The sequence below is a fragment of the Xyrauchen texanus genome, chromosome 43 (genome assembly GCF_025860055.1).
Source record: "Xyrauchen texanus isolate HMW12.3.18 chromosome 43, RBS_HiC_50CHRs, whole genome shotgun sequence".
NCBI classification, from domain to species: domain Eukaryota; kingdom Metazoa; phylum Chordata; class Actinopteri; order Cypriniformes; family Catostomidae; genus Xyrauchen; species Xyrauchen texanus.
In genome coordinates, this window is record NC_068318.1 from 25,400,589 (window position 1) to 25,423,742 (window position 23,154).

At 37.1% G+C, this 23,154-nt stretch overlaps 1 protein-coding gene across 5 annotated transcripts in view; it reads right to left on the minus strand.

The window, feature by feature from the left end:
• Positions 1–21,207, minus strand: part of LOC127636138 (unconventional myosin-XVIIIa-like) — a 54,855-nt gene extending 33,648 nt beyond the window's left edge. For 4 of the 5 annotated variants that reach the window (XM_052116551.1, XM_052116550.1, XM_052116549.1 and 1 more), the window contains exons 1-2: positions 21,138–21,207; positions 16,792–17,902 (exon numbers count right to left, since the gene is read on the minus strand). In XM_052116551.1, the coding sequence (XP_051972511.1) occupies positions 16,792–17,775 (984 nt within the window). In that variant the 5' untranslated portion in view covers positions 17,776–17,902; positions 21,138–21,207. Of the gene's footprint in view, positions 1–238; positions 271–16,791; positions 17,903–21,137 lie in introns of those variants that run through there. The other variant, XM_052116552.1, reaches the window with a different exon arrangement.
• Positions 21,208–23,154: the final 1,947 nt, after the last annotated feature.

Consider the following 23,154-nt stretch of genomic DNA (forward strand, 5'->3'; position numbering starts at 1 on the left):
GGTTCACAGACAAACACAGTAATTATGGTCACTGCAGTGTAACATTGGCTCACAGCCCTGAAAAATCTACAGGAGGAACTGCAGAGGACCTAGGCTTGCTCTCTTTCTCTGTCTTTCTCTCAGTCCCACACTTACTGTACACTGTGAACAATTCAGAACCTGGAAGATTCAGAGCCTTTCAGACCACAAGTGAGACTTCATTCAGAGAAACTAAGAATGATCTTGTGTAGACACAGACCTTCAAATCTATCCTGAAGGTGATGACACTGGTGCTTCTCCAGCTGTGCAATGCGTCCTGTGGCCCAATAAAAGCAACCGCAGTGCTCTAAGAGTGCCGGACAGGCCTCCAGCCCGCCATCTCTATGATGACTTGCACTGCTCACACATGTTTGGTTCAGACATACACACACATATATCCTTAGCTCAGCATCCTTCTTGTACTCTCTCCTTCTTCTCTCTCTTTCCTTCTCAATCTGCCCCTCCTACCTCTGCTGTGATTGGAGGAAAATGAAGGCAAGACATTATGTCAAAAGGCCTCGCCCACTTGAGTAAGGCAGTAGTACAGCCCACACAAACAACCAAACATGATCACATTGACCTAAACCTTCAAAACTTAATTTTTTCCATGGACAACAAATGGAGATGTTGGGCTTAATGACAGCCTGGTAAACTTTCATGTGTTTGAAACATAATGAGGGTGTGTAAATGATGACAGATCTTTCGTTTTCTGATTAAAGAACAAACTTCTTTTTCTGTTTGCATCAGCATATACAATTCAACAACATTTCATCTTGATAAAGAAAAGAAATAGAGAAACCTTTTTCATACATAATAACAGAGGGCAGTTGCTTTCCAAAGGAAAAATACATGATTTAACTCATTCTTAAAGGCATAGTTCACACAAAAATGAAAATCATTTACTCACCCTCATTTTATCTCAGATGTGTATGACTTACTTTCTTCAGCAGAAGACAAAGAGTTTTTAAAAAAAATAACTCAGCTCTGTAGGCCCATCCAGTGTAAGTGAATGGTGATCAGACCTTTGTAGCTCTAAAAATCAAAAAGGACACTTAAAATGAATCCATATAAGTCCCGTGTTTAAATCCATATCTTCAGAAGCAATAATAGGTGAAGCTGAGAAACAGCAATATTCAAGTCCTTGTTTACTCTAAATCTCCAATTTAACTTTCACTTTCAGATGTGAAAATTAAACTAAACATGCACCATATATGACTTTCAGATGTAAAAGTGAAAGTGGAGATTTAGAGTTAGAAAAGGGTTTAAATTTGTATCTGTTTCTCAACCTCACCAATTATATTGCTTCTGAAGATATGGATTTAACCACTGGAGTCATATGGATTACTTTTATGTTTCCTTTATGTGCTTTTTGGAGCTACAAACGTCTGATAACCATTCACTTACATTGTATGGACCTACAGAACTAAGATATTCTTCCAAAAATCTTTGTGTTCTGCTGAAGAAAGTAAGTCATACACATCAGGGTTGGCATGAGGGTGAGTAAATAATTCGATAATTTTCATTTTTGGGTGAACTATCCCTTTAAATTCTCAGTTGACACCCAGGGTCACAAAAAGAAAAAAAAACACACATCTTTATCACCTTCTAAAGATATGCTACATAAAAACACAATATGTGTTTTAGAATGAAACCACAGCCATAATAACAATGCAGAAGATTGCTCATCTGGGAAATGTGATCTTGTCTGACCTCAGATCAGATACCCATCTGAAATCATATAGTAACAAAGACAATGCTCACTTACACTGGAGCCCTTTTCATCTGGTACATTTTCATCTTTTACCTGTAGGAGAGCAGATGCACACAATAGTACATATAAACCAGAGAATAAACCATCTGACCTCAAGACATGTGCTGGATGTGAGTAACCTCTAACCCTGCTCACTTTCTATTCTCAGTACAAAGCTATTTATTCTAGTCACAGCAGAGAAAGGGTGAACAATTATCATGAAAAACTATATTATTTTAAGTGGACCACAGGGAAAAATATGTGCTGTATATGTTGCAGATTTGATTAGGTCTGAAGGTGACCCAGCAGTGATGATGGTAATCTTACTCAGCAAAGAGTGACAGCAGGTGCTGCTTTTCAGAGTTTATAAGAACTAGTTGCTGGATTTGCCAAAGTTGGCATGGTTCAAAACATATTTCTTTGAAAGATATTCCAGAAATGTTATTAAAAGTAATATTTTGGATTCAATCCAAGGTTAAGCAATTGACAGCAATTTGTGGCATAATGTAGTTTATAACCATAAAAAAATTTACTCATCCTTCCTTTTCTTCAAAAACAAGCTGGAAGTGAATGTGTCCAAAGTTTGGAGGATTTAAAGGCAGATTATTTTTTGTTGGTAATGAAAAGCTAAAATCAAATAGCAACAGAGACAACAAGACCAAATCCCACCACCAGGGGGCGGTCACATATTAGAATCTAAAACAAAAACCGTAATTCCTCACAGATCCACCAGAGGAAGGGTTTTGTGCACAATTCTTCATAATTCAGTTGAAGTCAGAAGTTTACATACTCTTAGGTTGAAGTCATTAAAACTCATTTCTTAACCACTCCACAAATTTCGTTTTGGCAAGTCGTTTAGGACATCTACTTTGTGCATGACACAGGTAATTTTTCCTACAATTGTTTATAGACATACTGTTTCACTTTTAATTGAACATATCACAGTTCAAGTGGGTCAGAAGTTTATGTTCACTCAGTTAAACGTGCCTTTAAGCAAAGCTTAAAGAAGTTCTAGTTTAATTTGCATGGATGCCAAACTGTGTTGAAGAGCAGCTAACATCAAGTAGTGACACTATGAATTAACAGCAAAACAGAAGCTCAGATGTTTTTAAAATAGTTTCGCTTTTTCAATAGTGTGCAACAGTGTGGTTTTGGAAATAAAAATCCCATACATTTTTTCCATAGGGAAATTGACTATTAACGATAACTTATACATTTTAAAAGACAGACCTACCCTATGCTCCAAAGGTGTTAACCAATAATGTTAGATTCTGTTGAAGCCATCAGTCCTGATTAACAACTACACTACCCATGATCCTGAGGGGGGAAATCCACTAATCAGAGAATTGTGGCAAACAAACCGTGAAACCCAGAAGCAATCACTCACTTCCATGACGCTATCGAGTCATCTCTCTACACTCTCAAACTAATTATACATTTGTATTTATCTGAATGCTTTACAATATACTTTAAATATTGTGATTCTATACTTGTAATCAACAAGTTTAAATCAATCAGTTTTGTATTTTTCCATGTTTTTTTCCTATGGTTTTAGCTCTGTAATATGTAAACTCTAATATTATATACTGTATAGAGAGCTGATGTTGATTTAATTCTTAGAGTATGAGGTAGTAAATTCTCAATCTTAAGCATTTGTATTATTCAATTGCTTCAATTGACATATTTTACATAAACGGATGAGACAGTTTGTTTGGTTTAGAAAAGAATGTATGCCATCAAAAAGGCCAAGAAAATCTAATTCAGGGGCAAATGTTGAAGAGGTGGAGAAAGTTATTACCTTTTAATAAAACGTTCTTTAGAATAACATGCACTATGTATTGATGAATTGTGAACAAAAAGATGTTTCTTAAAGCGTTATCACTTCTGAAGCGTTTCAGTTGGTTTTGGGTGAGTACAGATCAAAATGAAATTCCTTTTCACAGTGCATCGTCACCTTGACAATCATGATTTCAAGCTGATTACACTTCCTATAGCGCCACTTAGCACTCAACGATTTTGTTCCAAATGGGATAAATCACCCTCTGAAGGGCACTTTGAAGGGAGAACAGTCATGACAGTCATGCTGTAAGATTGCTTCAAACTGATTGTCCAGTCCAAAACAGAGCTCCGAATGGCTCTTATTTGTGAGCCCCACACCTTTTAGCCTTTCCAAGCTCTCACAGTGTATGGTAAAGCCTTCGAAGGAAATAAGGCATTGAGATGATCACTTCTGAATGTAATGCACCCTACGTATGCATCAAGCGCTAGGAAGTGTAATCAAGCTTGAAATCATGATTGTTCCCAGAGGCTGCAATGGCCCTGCTCTCACCCAAAACCAACTGGATCGCTTCAGGAGTAATTGATTAATCAACTGGAGATTGATGGATTATGTTTATGCTGACTTTCTCTCCTTTTTAGAGCTTCAAAAGCCTGGCCACCATTCACTTACATTGTATGGACCTACAGAGCTGAGATATACTTCTAAAAATCTTTGCTTGTGTTCTGTAGAAGCAAGAAAGTGATAGACTTCTGAGATGGCATGAGGGTGAGTAAATAAGAGAAGTTTCATATTTGGGTGAATTATCCCTTTAAGAACATACATAAGGTAATTTTTCTATCTCACATTAACTGATGGAAAAAACACACACGCACACACAACCCTGTGCAGTATTTTGAGGATTGAGCAGCATTTGTTCAGGTTGGTGGTGAGAGTGATTAACCCTGCTCCCATTAACGGTCACATTTAACAGACTGTAAACTGGCACTGCTGGAAAGCTCACTGTGCCAACATGCGCACAGCTAGACTTCAAAACCAGCTAAACACAGAAGAGCTTCACACAGTCTTGGCGCCAAACACCAACAAAAATCAGTCCAAGAAACAGCAGATCATCACAATTACACTCATTACACTGAGCTCCAGATCTGATCCGGATCCAAACCAGCCTGATTATCACCCTCTGGCCCAGACGAAAGCCACTTCCTGGACCCCTCTGGAGGGCCAAGTCAGTCCACTGACCAGCGCTACTGTGAAAGGAATACTTTACCCCAAAATGAAAATTTGTTCATCATTTACTCATGTTTTTGCAAATCGTATGACTTTATAATAACAGAATGTCCAAGCTGCTCTTTTCCAACATGAACGTAAAGGGTGACTTAAATTTCAGTCTGTCCCACACACAAAGCTATCATATGGAATCAGAAAACTTGGCACATACTGCACAAGTTGTGTGGACTACATTTAGGATGCTTTTATAGTGCTTTTTTGTTCTTTTTATAGCTTGACAGTCTCTGGTCCCCATCTACTAGGTCAGACATACTGCTAAACATCTCTTTTGGTGTTCAACAGAGGAAGGGAAGTCACACTGGTTTGGAACGAAATGGGGGTGAGTAAATTATGAGAGAAGTTCAGGACTGGTGGGACACTGACAGCAAAAGAAAGATTCTGTGTCATCGGTCAGGAAATAAAGTGAACACAAAAAGAGAGATGTGACAGAGAGGATGGAAGGACAGAACACACTGTTTAAGGAGGACAAACACTTCCTGTTTTCATTGGCTGATGTGCAGCCAAATTAATCCATTATATAATCAAATCTAATCTAACACTAGTTAATGAAGCCATTCACTGGCAGATTGTTTCAGAGCAATCAGACGACATTCATAGCCTGCAGGCTGCCGAACCCCTTTAGAGAAGAGAGGAAGAGAGCCATTGACCTCAAAAAATAATACAGAACAGTTTCTTTACAAACACTCTCTGAGGTATTTGGAATAGCCATACAAACATGAGGAGTGAAGAGAAATGACTGTAAGACAGATTGACAGTTTATGAATTGGTTTTGCCTTTATGCATAACTGGAAAAACAAAGACCCTAACTTTGCAGAAATTTTAAAGAGCCATATTCTACATCATCTATAATTTCCATTGACACTGGTTCTGTAAAATTAGTAAAATTCCCATTTATTTTCTATATAGACACATTATTTTTTTAGCAATTTATTTTCAAACTTTAGAGCCAGACCTACTGTGAGCTCTGAGGTTGTTAATTGATGGTATATGCTATGTTACAGACTTATTCCAAAATTTATTAAATTCATTATTTTCCTCAAAATTCTACAAAAGTTTGAAATCTTTGCAAATTTATTAAAAATAAAAAACAAACAAAATCACATGTACATAAGTATTCACAGCCTTTGCCAGAGTCCACCTGTGGTAAATTCAGTTGATTGGACATGATTTGGAAAGGCTCACACCTGTCTATATAAGGTCCCACAGTTAACAGTGCATGTCAGAGCACAAACCAAGCCATGAAGTCCAAAGAATTGTCTGTAGACCTCCGAGACAGGATTGTATCGAGGCACAGATCTGGGGAAGGGTACAGAAAAATCTGCAGTATTGAAGGTCCCAATGAGCACAGTGACCTCCATCCGTAAATGGAAGAAGATTGGAACCACCAGGACTCTTCCTAGAGCTGGCCGCCCGGCCAAACTGAGTGATCAGGGGAGAAGGGCCTTAGTCAGGGAGGTGACCAAGAACCCGATGGTCACTCTGACAAAGCTCCAGTGTTTCTCTGTGGAGAGAGGAGAACCTTCCAGCTCTGGCTGGGCCACTCAAGGACATTCACAGCTTTGTCCCGTAGCCACTCATTTTGGCTGTGTGCTTAGGGTCGTTGTCCTGTTGGAAGATGAACCTTCACCCCAGTCTGAGGTCCAGAGTGCTCTGGAGCAGGTTTTCATCAAGGATGTCTCTGTACATTGCTGCATTCATCTTTCCCTCGATCCTGACTAGTCTCCCAGTTCCTGCCGCTGAAAAACATCCCCAAAGCATGATGCTGCCACCACCGTGCTTCACTGTAGGATGTTATTGGCCAGGTGATGAGCGGTGCCTGGTTTCCTCCAGACATGATGCTTGCCATTCAGGCCAAAGAGTTCAATTTTTGTTTCATCAGACCAGAGAATTTTGTTCAGGTCCTTCCAGACTTGAACCCGATTGAACATCTCTGGTGAGATCTGAAAATGGCTGTGCACCAACACTCCCCATCCAATGGTGCTTGAGAGGTCTTGCAAAGAAGAATGGGAGAAACTGCCCAAAAATAGGTGTGCCAAGCTTTTAGCATCATACTCAAAAAGACTTGAGGCTGTAAAGGTGCTTCAACAAAGTATTGAGCAAAGGCTGTGAATACTTATATACATGTGATTTGTGATTCATATTTTTATATATAAATTCGCAAAGATTTTAAAAAAAAAACTTCTTTCACATTGTCATTATGGGGTATTGTTTGTAGAATTGAGTAAAATAATGAATTTAATCCATTTTGGAATGAGGCTGTAACATAACAAAATGTGGAAAAAGTGAAGTGCTGTGAATACATTCCAGATGTACTGTATACATATACATATATATATATATATATATATATATATATATATATATATATATATATATATATATATATATATTATAATATACACTATGTTCAAAGGTTTAGGGTCACTTACTCATTATTTATGTTTATTTACATTTCAGTATAAAAGTCAAGTCATCACAACTATGGAATAACATAAACGGAAATATGGGAATTATGTTGCGACTAAAATTATCCAAAATAAATCAAAATTTTGTTGTATTTTAGCATCTTCAAAGTGGCCACACTTTGCCTAGATTTTGCAGAAATGTACTCTTGGCATTTTCTCAACCATCTTCTTGAGGAATCACCCTGGGATGCTTTTTAAACAGTATTGAAGGAGTTCTATTTATATGTTGGGCACTTAGTGGCTGCTTTTCTTAATTATTCGGTCCAAGTCATCCTTTTAAAAACTTTTTGTTTTTAAATAAAATTTTTGTTTTGTAATTAAATAAATGAATATGTTGGCACAATTATATTTTTGTCTACAAAACTAATTTCAAACATTTAAGCATACGCCTTCAGATCAAAAGGTTTTTAAGATCATGAGAAACATTTCAGGCAAGTGACCCCAAACTTTTGAACCGTAGTGTATATTGCAATAAACTTAAAAATATATTGATTCTATAATTCTAATCAACAATTTTAAAGGGGTCATGACATGACATTTTTTTTATTACTTAAATATGTTACTTGAGGTTCACTTATGATATTAGTAAAGTCATACATTTGATCATTTTCTCCCTCATTCTGACCCTCTGTCAGAAACACTCAGTTTTGGTGCTGCTTCTCTTTTAAGACTTGACAGTATACGCCCACTTTTCTGACTGGCTCTCTTATTGCCATCTCACTGCTCACCGCTGGGTGGGCCTACAGAAGTGATAAGGTAAAGTAGGCGTTGATGTGTTTTTGTGGAGGTAGTCAGATAAAAATGTCTACCACAGTGTGACATCACAATGTGGAGAGAACAAGTCTTTTTGACAGCATTGTTTCAGCAAATGCTCTTTTTGCAGTGAGGTGGAAGTTTTGAATTCTAAAACTTACATTATGATTTTATAGTACAATGAACACTTATATTGTCGCTGTCTGATGAAAAGCACGTATCACGTACCAAGAACGTATCTATAAAATAACATAATTAGTCACCTTTAGCACCATAACTAGAATTATATAATTACACGTCTGTTAGTGAACTGTTTAATATTTTAATTGGACTTTTGCTAGCAAACATGAAAATACATGGTTTTCTTATCATGGGTTCCAATGGCAAATGATCAGTTACAGACTCGAGTCTAACTGTTTGTGTTCCCAGAACTCAGTTGTTATGTTATCGATTACTAGAGAATTTATTTTTGGATATAATATGAGCTTTCACTCACTATTTTAGATCAAAATAAGAGTCAGAATTAGCTTTCACTTTTGGTTTTTCTAATATAGAAATCTGGCAACCGTATACAGTATGGCTGGCATCGTATACTATTTAAAGCCACCTGACATTTTGCATGCATAAATGGCTTTGGTTGTCAGGGAAATCACAGAGCCATCACAATGTAGGCAATCTCTTTACTAAACCTCAGCTGCACAGGTCATTCAGCACAATCCATCTTGTAAAAAGGGAGATATGTGTTTTTCATTGGACAGTGATGATATATGAAAAGATCAAGGAAAATTTAAATACTCATGTCATAACACCTTTAAATCAAGTTTTAATTTTTTTCTGTTGTTTTTAATGTGATTACATCATTTGCAATGCTTCATGGGATTGTAGTTCATTCCCTCATGAAAGACTGTAAGTACAGCCTTGTACCTTTGTCTGATTTTTAAATACTTTTTGGCTTCAAATCAAAGTTTGTAATGACATGATTCAGCTCAGAGCTGATTGGTTTGGTTCAAGGCTTCGAACTCTTTTATTTAAAAGGATTTTATTAAAACCCTGCAAAATAAATGAATGGGAAAAATTCTTCAGAAATAAAGACCGTTGAAAAAGTGGATGGGCACATTTGCACCCTACAGTTTTTGCTTGAAACAATTGTTTTAAGAAATTTTACAAAAACATCAGTTTTCCTATGTCATGTTACTAATTCTTCATATTAATGCAATATAAACAAAAAATGACTTTGTGTACCTTTAAGACTACTGTATGTTAAATATCTCTGTTGACCTATGTGTGCTGGCATAGTTCATATGTTGTTCATCAGAACATGCCAAGTTGCTAAATACTGAAAAAGATGTTAAAATATATAATGGGCAGTTTTGTAGCATAATAAGCTTTGCATTTTGAACATGTGTATGTTCATGTGTATGCCTACATAATATAATAACCTTTTTTTATTCCTGTTTTTTTTTTTTACATGATCCACTTAAAAAAAAAAAAGGTTAAAATGGTCTGCACTCAGGGGCGTTGCTAGGATCTTGATACATTGGGGGCTTAGCCCAGTCCCGAGGCCGTTTGCTGGCCTCAGGAGGTGGAGGACTGCCGTCTTGACGGCGCTTAAAAAATTGCCGGATATCCATTTTTACATTAGACGTTTGGGCTAGTGAGTGACGGATGAATCTTGATGCAGTCTGCTGCTTCCTGCTGATTGGTCAACAAGACAGCACGCTGTATATAGCTGGTAGTAGTCAATATCGATGCACGCGCATGGAGCGCATTATGAAAGACTTCGTCTTAGGTTTAAACAACCTATGAAACTATTAATGAACAATATGAAACTAAAACGACATAAGCTTAATTTAAAATGGCTTAGGAACTATCTATTTAGAGGTGGATAAACGCAATTTAGAGGTGGATAAACCCACTTTGGAGGTGGGTAAACGCTATTTCCGAATTTTGTGAGGTGCGTAAACGGCGTTTATGTGCGTTTAGCCTCCACTACATCCCTGAATAACGTTAATTTACACATCGTGTTTCAATCGCCAAATCAGATGTATAGGCTACTTCATCTACATTCCTCACGAGAAACGGATTATGGCTCACAAAATGGATTAGGTATAGGCGAAATAGTAAGGTCCCACGTACTACTTTATATATACAGTACATGTTCTGCATTAATACCACAGTGAGTAACTTACAGGGCTAGTAAGTTAGACCAGGGTTTGCTTAAGAGCCTTCACCGACCTGAGCTTAATGATGAGGGAACGGCGCCAGTAGATAACTCTTATTGCCTCCCTCGTATCGTTCATGACTCCTTATTTTACTTTTTAAAAAGTGTCTAATATCCATAATAGCTACCACCAGAAGCCACAAACAACAATGACAGTCAAGCCCTAAAGCTGTAAGTTAACCGATGACTCTTTCAGGCTCTCTCCTCTGGTGCGCACTCTAAATACAAGCATTCTGTAACCATAGTAACTTTGATCTGCTTGAACACATTTTAATCGTCTTTAATACATGATTCCGAAGGATAGATTAAAAGACCCGGTACATTTTTTTTAATAAATACAAAATTATTAAAAAATAATAATAATTATCAATAAATTAAATTTTTTGAGATCCGGGGCTATAAAAAGAACATCCGGGGCTGAAGCCCATGTCTAACGACGTGCCTGTCTACACTTATATAGCACTTTTTTTAACCTTAGAGGTTACCAAAGCTCTTTACACTGTGTCCCAATCACCCATTCACACACACACACACACTCATACACCGATGACGGCAGAGCTGCCATGCAAGGCACTAGCCTGCCATTGGGAGCAACTTGGGGTTCAGTGTCTTGCTCAAGGACACTTCGGCATGTGGAGTTGTGTGGGCCGGGAATCGAACCGCCAACCCTGCGACTGGCAGCCGACCTGCTCTACCAACTGAGCCACAGCTGCCCCATGCTCATGTTTTAAAACTCAGTCAAAATAAGACAAGAAAACAGATTCAACACACAAGAGAAAAGCACTCCGATTCATTCAGTCAGAGACCAATCCTTCAGTAAAGTGTACTTGTGAGAGGCAGAGAGGTGATAAGTGTTGCTCTTGTCACTAGAGCAATGCACCTGAAACCTGTTCGTCAGGTCACTATCAGTGTAAACAATCAGACATGTCGGAAAAAATCTTACAAGTTGTTCCTGTCATGTTCAGAGCAGCATCGTCATTTGGATGAATAGCTTTCATTATATTGTCATAAAGCTATAACTATTGAATGACATAAGAAGATCTGCCCTCATGAAATATTTGAAGACATATTTCAGTTTCTGCCGGGAATCCACTAAGCATTAATTGTGACTGCTGATAGCATCGTTTCTTTGCATGTGCTGTCAGCATTGTTTTTGCACCTAATGCACTAAAGGAATTCTGCAAATCCGGTAACACAACAAAAAGTATTGGTGTTGATGATATGCTGTGTTTGCACAGCAAAGAATGACAACGAGTTTAAGAAATAGTTCTCCCCAAAAATATAAATTCTTCCATCATTTGCTCACCCTCATGTTGTTTCAAAACCACTTTTTTTTTATGGAACACAAATGGAGATGTTAGGTAGAATGACAATCTTTGTCAATGTATGGTATAAAGATACAGTGAATGTCAATGGTGACTGAGGTTGTCATTCCATAACAAATCTTTTGTATTCCATGAAAGAGAGAAAGACAGGTTTGGAACAACATGAAAGTGAGTAAATGATGACAAACTTTTATTTTGGGGAGAACTATCCCTTTATTTAAATATTGCTGCGCATTTAGAATCTGGTTAAACTAGATTGCGGGTGCTTAGTTAAATAAGATGCAGGTTTTTGTGCTGAAATACCACATTCAAAACTAGTGCAGCAACTGTGTAGTGATGAATTCATCCCTTTAAGTTTTATCACAACAAATATTTCCATTTGAACAAGCAACACACATTTCACCACACTCCAGAGTGGAATACTCCAGATTTCTGTAGAATCGTAATCTTTATATATAAAAACCCATTATAGGACATTCCCAAATGTGCTAAAGATTTTTCTGTGCTGAGTGAGAATGACTTAAAATGGATCAGTAAAAATCCCAACAGGACTCGTGCCCCCCTCAGGTTGGGCAGAACTGGCCACCTTCTCACAAAGGGAGCAGTTCATTACAGCAGCTGGTTTGACATCTCCCACTGATAACATTATCATCAGAGACTTTTTCAACCAGGATTTTCAACCAAAGGTCTCCAGAGAAGATGCATCTAAAACATAAATAAAAAAGAATCAAAGAAAACATTCTATGTGCCTTATTAGGCTAATTTTTTCTATATTAATATGCAAGGGGTGGGGCATGTGTAAAACTTTGTGAATGACTGGTGTTTGAATTCTGAGGAAACCTGCAGAACTTTGCATGCAATTATGTGGGCACAGCTTCTGCGCAAGACTATTTATTACCCATTCATTAAAAGAATATTTCTTTGTCTATACATGCACTATACATACACAAAAAGAAGAATTATGTTGTAAAAACTACAACAGAATTTCCTCTGTGGTTCCACACCGATGGATGGATGGATGGATGGATGGATGGATGGAGTGTAGGTTATTTCCCTGAGATCTGGGACCCAACATATTAGACCCAACAACTACTGAGGAATCTAAGTGAACAGTAACTTGAGGAAGGTTTATGGAGTATTTTAAACACCAGACCATTAAAAGTGGCAACAAGTGAACCACATTTTTCTTTCAGCAGTGTGGAGTAAGACAGGGCTGCAGTTTAAGCTCCACCCTATTCAACATATATATATATATATATATATATATATATATATATATATATATATATATATATATATGCAGAAATAAAGTGTCTCCTCTACGAGGATGGCCTGGTTCTCCTTTCCAAAGTGATCAAGATCTCAGGGACTAACGAACACATTTTTATTATCAAACAGAAACACTGAAATCACTAAATCATGCACTTACCTCTGCCTAATAATCAATTCTACAGGTAATTTTCCTTTGGGTGCATGAACTCAAAGAGAAAGCACAAAGGGTTTTTTATACCTTTAAAATCTATTTAAATGAATATTCCAATTAGGAACTGGCTCAAAATATTCAAATCAGTCATGAAACAATGCATTATATGGCAGTGAGTTGTAGGGTCCACCTATAAAATTTGACAATTTAAATTGGGGAAAATATCCTATAGAAACCCTACATATGGAATTTTGTAAAAGAATCATTCATATCCAAAGATAAGCCCCAAATAACAGATGCAGGGAAGAATTAAGCCAATACCCTCTCATTTTGAACATTCAAAAAAGAGCCATCAAATTCTAGAAGCACCTACAAATAAGTGACCCCAACACATATCTTTATAAAGCCCTTGGTACCAAGAGCAGAGTTTAGTGGAGAATCCCCTCTGCCAGCTTGCCCTGACACTCGCTGAACCCACACCTGAGGAGATCGGCCAGTCTCAGGACAACCACACACTCACAAACATTCACCCTAACCAAATTATACACAAAGAAAAGGAAAAATAGGTCAGTTATTGGTCAAACACCATAAAAAACAACACAAATTAGAATGTAATTTGGGACTTAATCTAGAGAACACCGTGGCAAACTATCTGACCACAGTGACTGACTGACAGAAGAGCACTGACAATGTACTGACTCAGTGAGCTCAGTCTGGCTACAGAAATGGGCCACCGCAGACAGAGCTTAAAGGTTTAAAAGAGAATAGGCAGATAGACAGATAGATATGCTATTATATACCATACATCAGAGGGTCTTACAGTCGTTAATGTTGATGCCTGATGTTCTAAAATAACATGCAGACTCTGACACTGAGATTTCTCTGGTTATCCATTAGCAGAAAGTGAGTAAAGGGCCAAGGTCTCTCCATACACACAAGCACCCATTCAAACATGAGCAAACCAGCATGACAACAGGTTTAGCTGGAGTGATCACAGTTTCCTGTGGGTCAGACCAGTCTGTAGGAAGTAATGTGATCCACTCCACACTCATTTGATTAGCTTGACCAAAATGTTCTCTTCAAACACCTGCATCTTTCCATATCCACCCTATCTGATGATAAATGCTGCTTGTGTAAAGAGCTGCACAGTAATATCAGGATCTAATATGGCCAGATGCTCTCAGCTGCACTTTTATAAACCTCTTATGGTTTGAATGACCAAATATTATTGTGCACATACAACAAACACAATATACTATATTTTAACATGCCCTACATTTTTTTCTATATGTCACGATTAAATCACTCTATACACTCTAATCTCCTTACAGAGCTTTGGTAATGCATTGAGCTTGTTCAAATTAACATGTCAGGGTCCATTATTATTTTCCTATTGCTTTGTTGTAAAATAATGTATTGTTATATTTGAAATAATGATGAAAATATATTTCAACAAAAGTTAAAAAATCATAATAAGGTATGTTGGAAATTATGTCACCATTATTGAAAATAAATTTGGTTTAACCTCGTGAAACCCGAGCTGTGTGCATTTTCCATTTCCCTTTTTGATTTTTAACTAGTAGCACCTAATAAACATGCAAAGAAATATTTCTAGAGCAATTCATTTTCCTAAAATTTATGTCCACATTTGTGGACAGTGTGACTAAGTTATGACATTTTAAATAATACCAAGCAATAGAAAGTCGGTATTTATTTGTATTTTTTTTTTTTTTATCATATTGTTTATTTTGTTACCAAGAGTGTTGGTTATTCATGTTTTTCTACTTTTGCAACAAAATCTCAATGTTCTCTCTTTGCACAGTCAAACTAAAAAAGTGATAGAATCAGAAATTACCATAAATAATTCTGATTCAAAGTAATGGCAAGCACCATCAAATCATTGCCAACCATGTTAAAATAAAATTATACATTATAAATTCTAAATCTAAGTATGGATTACAATCATCCCATCTCTACCAAACATGTTGTGTGGTTTATACACCATCTGCAGCCTGAAACTGAACTTTTCTCCAGTGTACTGTCTGTCTGCACAGGTCTCAGAACAGTTCAAAATGCATGCCATATTGTTTTGTCACATGACTCCATAAGTCAAATGTATAACCATTTACTGTCAGCCCAGTGTCTTCTGAACTGAGATCAGTCAGTTTAAATGAAATTAAATTATGCATTGCATAAAGCATAGCCAACAAATAACATCAACACATGTGAACGTGCGGTCGCATAAGGTAAATAATATTTTAGTTTGTCAAAATTAATTGAAAAAAACTAACAAGCTATACATTTAGTCTGTGTTATTTTCCAACCTTAAAAAATAAATCCAATTATACACTAACATATATTTAAAAGGGGTTGATATCAGTAGACTAATGAATCGACCAGCACCTAATAATTAAGGAAATGAAACCATAATCTTGACTTCCTAAATGACTTCATGCCTGTGGCATTCATTGTCTGAAACAAAGTCAGCTGAAGTTTTGAAATATCAGAGGAATCACGATGACAAATGACTGTGGGAAAAAACAGAGCTGATGTCACCCAAAGCAACTGAACTTATGCCTCATAATTTCACAAAAATATTCACTTTAAAATGTCACCTAGTATTAGATAATGTTTTCATTTCTATTATCAGAAGACCCATCAATGCTTTACAAATTTACTATATGAGCTGTCAGGTCAACAGAGTAGCCCATATTCTGAAACTTGGCCATTTGCTCAGCTATGGCAGAATGTAGGGACATAAATGTGTCACAGATCAACCAGGGAATACAGCAAAGGAAAGGGAGCCGTTTCGAATGCTTCTGTAGTCTACAAACAGTAAAACAAATATTTTTACGGAGTTGGCATATTTCTAAATGTATTTTTGGGAAATAGTTGAAATTAAACAAAGAAAAGAAAATCTGTGAATTGTTAAAACAACTCTTTTGGTCTCTAAATTTCTTTATTTAAATACCCAATGAAATTAATTTTGCCAACTTTTAGGAGGACACCATTACATACATAGCTTTCGTGTTAGTAGATGTGGACTAAAAGCCACAAATCTCCAATTTTTATTTCATGGGGTGTTTAACAGCATACTGGGCATTAGTATGGACCTTTGAGGTTTGCTCTTCCTTTATTTCCTTGCCAATCATTCTATTCAGATTGGTATGAACCATCTTCCCTAATGGGACTTTACTAAGACACATGTGCATTATGGGTGGGAGAAACAAACATATTAAACAGAAATGCTTAACTCCCACCCCCAAGCCATCTTACTGAACTTCACATCATCAACTGTCAAAATATTGCTAGGAATTCTCAGAATTCCTTCAGGCTGTAACTGATCTTCCATCTGAAATGTTGAATATCCAATCTAAAATTTACAACATATACCCAAAAACTGTATCTGAGAAACATCTAAAAAGTGTGTTTAACAAAACAGGCTAACAGGCACCTGGTAATCCTAATAAGTCTTTGAGATAAAACACTGAAAACTCTGTTTTACGTATCTGACTGTTGACACAATATCGTTGAGATGTTCTGGCATGTTTTCCAAACTTTTATTGATAGTGAAAAGGACATTTTTGTGGAAAAGAATGAGGAAATAGACGCAATCCTGTCTCAATCCCATGCCACCAGCATAATCTCCAAGGCATGGAGTATTGGTGTGTGATATTCACAAGGTGTCACGCTTTGTTGTAACAGTACACACTCAACATTTTTAGGTTTAGAAGTAGCTTTAGGGTTAAAAAAGCTACAGGAACTCACTCACCTCGTAAACATCCCGGTATGGGCCTCTGGAGTTCCTCAACCAGCAGCGACTCAGCTCACTCAACTCAACAATTGGCTGCACCTTTAGACGCACCGTCTCTCCAGACTGCCTTATCATCTCCACAATCTCATCTCTGTTTTTACTTTCCACATTCTGCCCATTGATCTCCACTAGGCGGTCACCTGGCACCAGCCCCAAAGTGAGGTCTTTATTCCCAGCACCAGGTTCAGCAAAGTGGACCACTCTTCGGTAAATTGACCCATTGGGCCGCTGGTCCACAATGGTGGTGCGACGAAGGGAAAAGCCAAAATCCCCCGTGTTGCGTCGCTGAAGTTCCAACTCTCTAGGCGCAGGAACTTGTGGGGGTGCCAGATCAGGCAAGTGCAGGTCTTCTGGGAATGTTCTATCAATTATCTCAGGGATCTGGACCTTCTTAACAGGGGTGACTGGGTGGGACCTATATAGAGGCTGCGAATTGAATACTTTAACCTCAATTTGAGGCAACGGATTGGCTGAGTTCTGCCTTGATGGTGCAGCTGACCCTGAGGGACTTTCGTCTTTGCTCTTCTGTGAGAAAGAAAATTGCTTTATGATTTGCCCCACCTGGGAGTTCTGCTTTGTCGGAGTCCCAAACTTGGCCAGCTGTTCCTTAACACTCTCTTGCACCCCTTCAATGTCATCACAGGAACTTGTGGTGATCACGTGACCTTGACTAAAAACTTTCTCAATGTCCAAGTCTGCCAGACTGAGCTCTGTGTTTCTGACCACTTTGATGGGGATGGGGTTAGAGATCTCCAACTTCCCTTTGGAATCCTGTTTAGATCCGCTTCGATGAAGGTTAAATAAACCTCTCCTCATGCCCACTTCCTCTAAACTCTTCAGCTCAGCCTGAGACATCCGTTCTTTCTTCTCTTTCTTCTCTTTTTTCTCCTTCTTTGCTCCATCTTTATTCTTGTCTTTATCTTTCTTCTTCAGGTGGAACATGATTAGGCCCAGATAATGAATCCACAAATCTGCTGTTGGTATTTTCAGACCGTAAAGAGGCAGATCACTGCTGGCATTCAGTCATGACCACCGCACCAAGGCCACACCAACAACAGATGAAGCTCATCTGTAAAACATAAGAATGAAGCAAAACATCTTGTTTTTATACTTCTCTTTTGCAGTGAAGAGTCCTGTGAGCCAAGATTAAAAAAAAAAACACAATTTAAAATACAGTTATATACAGAATATACTGTATATAAACTCAGTGACCACTTTATTAGGTACACCTACTTATTTAAGAGATTATCTAATCAGCAATCGTGTGGCAGCAGTGCAATGCATAAAATCAGGAGATATGGGTCAGGAGCTTCAGGTAATGTTCACATCAACCATCAGAATGGGAAAAAATTTGATCTCAGTAATCTTCAATCGTGGCATGATTTTTGGTGCCCGTCGGGCTGGTTTGATTCTTTTGTAACTCCTGATCTCCTGGGATTTTCATGCACAGTCTCTACAATTTACTCAGAATGGTGCCAAAAACAAAAAACATCAGTGAGCGGCAGACCTGCGGACGGAAAAGCCTTGTTGATGACAGAGTTCAACAGAGAATGGCCAGACTGGTTTGAGCTTACAAAGGCTAAGGTAACTCAGATACTGTAACCCATCTGTACAATTGTAGTGAGCAGAACAGCATCTCAGAATGCACAACATTTCGAACCTTGAGGCGAATGGGCTATAACAGCAGATGACCACATCGGGTTCTACTTCTGCCCGCCAAGAACAAAAAGCTGAGGCTGAAGTGGGCATAGGCTCACCAAAACTGGACAGTTAAAGACTGAAAAAACAATGCCTGGTCTGATGAATCTTGATTTCTGCTGAGGTAGGTTCACTGCAGCCTCATTTCACTGATGCCACATGAATGGCGAATAAGATAATCACATGAAGAAGTAGGTATACAAGTGGTCACTGAGTGTATTTTATAAAACAAACAAACAAACAGTAATAAAGTTTAAAGGGCATTCCGTTGCTGTAGCCTGCCATAGGGATTAAAATAACCACTGGATATTAGATCCTCTCACACTCTTGACATTTTTAAATTATGTCTTAAAGGGATAGTTCACCCAAAAATTATCTTATAATTTACTCACCCTCATGCCATCCCAGATGTGTAATACTTTATTTCTTCCGCAGAACACAAGTTAAGATTTTTAGAGGAATATCTCCATGCAATATTGTATATTGTGTTTTGTCCATACAATGCAAGTGAATGGTGACTAGAACTCAGGTCCACAAATCACATAAAGTCAGCATAAACGTAATCCATACTCCACAAAAAAGACTCAAGTGGTTAAATCTATATATTCTGAAGTGACGTGATAGGTGTGGGTGAGAAACAGATAAATATTTTAAAAGTTTTTAAAGCTTTTATTTTTTTTTACCATCTCCACATTCACTTGCACAATATTTTTTTTTGTTTGTTTGTTTTTTTTTGGCAATTCATATTCTTCATGCATATCGCCATCTACTGGTAGGGCTGGTCAAAGGTGGGGATTTATTGTAAAAAAGGATTTAATGTTGATCTGTTTTCACCCACACATCTCATATATCTTCAGAAGACATGGATTTAACCACTGAAGTCTCTTGGATTACTTTTATGCTGTCTTAATGTGATTTTTGGAGATTCAAATTTTTGGTCACCATTTATTTGCATTGAGTGGATCTACAGAGCTGAAATATTCTTGAAAAAACTTAATTCATGTTCTGCAGAAGAAAGAAAGTCAAACACCTGTGATGGTATGAGGGTGAGTAAATGATTAAAGAATTTACATTTTTGGGTACTAGCCTTTTAAGCTTTGTATATATTCATTGATCTTTAAGTGGATGAACATAAAATGTTGGTTGTTTCTTGTCAGTCTTTGTTTGATTATTCGTTTTTGGGATCTTATACCGTTATTTGCATTTGATTATTTTAATTGCCCGTGTAAAGCACTGTGGTAAGGTTAGTAAGTTTTCTTTTCTTCTTTTTTTATGTAACATAAAAATACAAATATATTCATTTATACTGTTTGTTCGCCATCTATACTGTGCTTTAACAAAGTCTCTAGCAGGTCAGTCCACTGCTGACCATCTAAGACCAAAATCTCAAAAACGGTTGGTCAAGATTACGATCAAAGAACATATTTCAAATCAGCAATAAAATTTGACAATACTGGTATCATACATTTGGATACTTAAATATACACAACAAAAAAAACGCAATTTTCCCGGCTTGTATAGCTAATGCGCATGCACGTTCTAGAGTTGATTGACAGCTGATGTCTGTATCTAAAGGTGATTGGCTCTTTTAACTGTAAGGCATGACTTCCTTTCTACATCCGTTGACCGTTGGGCGCTCAGAGATCTGTGGTTGAGCGTTCCGATTTCTCCCATTAATTTTAATAGAAGTGGCCCATCTCTGCTTAATACTCTCTGGTATCATCTGTACAAAACAGCCTATCTTTTATGTTATCAAAAGCACACCACCTGGCATAATACACAAAACAGATGTCAAGTAGATAATAACATGATCAATATTTGTTTATGTGTGATTCTGTTGTATCGGGGGTAAGTAAACCACATAATTTATTATTTAAAATATAAAACATTTAAAGTACCGCAGACCTCTACGTGACGTTACGCACTCCCATTGGCTGTTCTTACCTTTCCAGGCAGGTATAAGTGGAAAACAGAGTCGAAAGGGTGTTTTACTGCCATCAGCAATCTTAAAATCGCGTAAGCACTGACATAACTTTGAATGAAACACAATTGGTGAACAGTGATCTTAATTCGATCAGTATTTCTCGATTTTCCGAGCAAAGCGAGTAAAACCGAGTGTTGAAACGCAGTGTCATCTTCTTTCAAATGGAATTAAACTCTCTTCAGGAACTGAAAGTCAGTTTAACATGATATAAAATTGTGGGGCATGACTTGCCATCACCTGCAGAACAGTAGGCCCTATGTTATTTATAAAGAATAGTTCACCTCTATATATATATATATATATATATATATATATATATATAGGACTATATATATATATATATATATATGTATTCAGTTCTGATCTGAACTCTAAGACGTATTTGTATCATAATAGGCTACTATTTGTTCCAACAATATGTTATGCCATAATGCAGTATTTAAGCCATACATATACGTGCATTTTTTATGTCGTTAAAATATGACATCATATGGATTTAAGGTTAATGATTTGGTAGCCTACGCGTGATGAGCTTCTGAGCCTCTTTATTCCGCAACAGTCTGTTCACATGTATTTAAAAAAAAAAATGAAACCAAATGCTGGTAAAGAGAGATAAACTTACCTTTGAAAGGCACTGAACCGCTGCACCAGTCCGGTGGAAACGCGTCTGGAGCGTTTGACGGTCAGTGAGACGCACGCGCCGACTGAGCGCGCGACCCGCGCACTGACCCCTGCTGGATTTATATGCTCAAGAGGAGTTTTAACACTTCACTGCCTCCCATCTGCATGACTGATGGGCTTTGAAAACTGCAGTGTTTTTAGGTCGAGATGTTAGAAAGAAATTTACAGTTGTATTTGTCATATGTGTAACACAGCATCCAGTATTTGCTGACAATGCAGTGTTTTGTCTAACAAGCCCACCAATTCAAACTTAGGTAAATAAAATAAGTAAAGGACTATAAGGTAGGCCTACCTGTATTAGAACAAGTACATAAGAAGAATAAATATTAAGTTGTATTCAAGAATAAACTCTTGTTTAGTGGACTGCTTAATTTCCATGGGCATAGCACCCTCCTCTGGACAACAATCTTCTCTGTAAAAGGTATTTGTGACTCTCTCGCTGATGCACAATAATCCTGCAAGTCTGTTGCATATTAGTAATTTTTTTATAATTCATATTAATAAAACCCCTCTCCAACAGGTTCTAGTCTTTGCAGACTGACTACATGATGAAAGTACAAAGATTCTAGAAAATAAGTAAATCAAAAGTGTGTCCACAATTCAATAACATTCACTAATTAAAAATAAATAAATAAATAAATGCATCTTAAATATTAAAAGTATTGATAATATGAATGCATTAGCCAAAACATAAACTATAATATTTTTAAAGAAATGGCTCCTTTTTACCTGCCTCTTGTGTCTGGGAGCCACAAAATCTTTCTGATAAAACTTAACCTCATTAACTCTAGTTTGGGTCGACTGCTATTTTTAGAACAGCTCACCAATTAAGTGTATTTCAATTAAAGGAATAATTCAGCCAAAAATGAAAATTCTCTCATAATTTACTAACCCAATCAATCTCCACCTTTGACCAGCCCTGACCAGTAGGTGGTGATATGCACAAAGAAGGCGAATCACCAAAAAACAAAAGAGGAAGAATGTGGAAGTGAAAGTGGAGATTATAGTAAAAAAAGGACTTAAAGATTGATCTGTTTCTCCCCCACACCTATCATTTCAGTTCTGAATACATGGATTTAACCACTGGCATCATATGGTTTACTTGTATGCTGTCTTTATGTGCTTTTTAGATCTTCAAATTTCTGGCCACCATTCACTTGCTTTATATGAATTTACAAAGCTGAGATATTTTTCTAAAAATCTTAATTTGTGCTCTGCAGAAGACAGAAATTCATACAAATCTGGAATGGCTTGAGGGTGAATCCATGTCTATAAGTAAATTTCTGAAGATTTAGAAAATTTTATCCAGAAATCAGCAATTGAAAGCATGGAAACAGGCTCAATCAGATGTGCAGCTCTTATAAAAAAAATTAACCAAGGTATCATCACAGACAATATTTCCAATGTGTGTTAGTGCCTGAGATGACTTGGGATGGTCCTTCTGACCAGTGTCAGAAATGATCTTTTCCATTAAGGAGCAATATTTGCCCCCTGGATTTGATTTTCAGGGGCATCTTTTTACCTTTATGATGGCATATGTTTTCTAATAATATAAACATATATATGTGAAATACTTCAATGTAATCAATTTACTAACATAAATTCTCTATCTGAATAATAATCTTATTTTTATGCAACAATATCACATTAGACGTATACCAAGGCCTAAAACAGAAGAATTAATTATAGGGAATTTTTTTTCATATTTAATTTCTGGGGCATTTTGTCACCTTTGGTGGAATTTGTGCCCAGAGACCCTGTTAATTTCTGTACCTGTTCTGACTCTGCAATGTTTCAGTTCTGTGAAACATTGAAAATGAATTCAGTACAAGGTGTTTAAACTGGTCTATAAGGAGGATAATGAGATCAAATTTAATATCTGCGTATTCACGGTAAGTTAATTAAAAACGAAGGTTTCGGATGCAGCCACTTTGCTAAATGGTACAATATTATAGAAG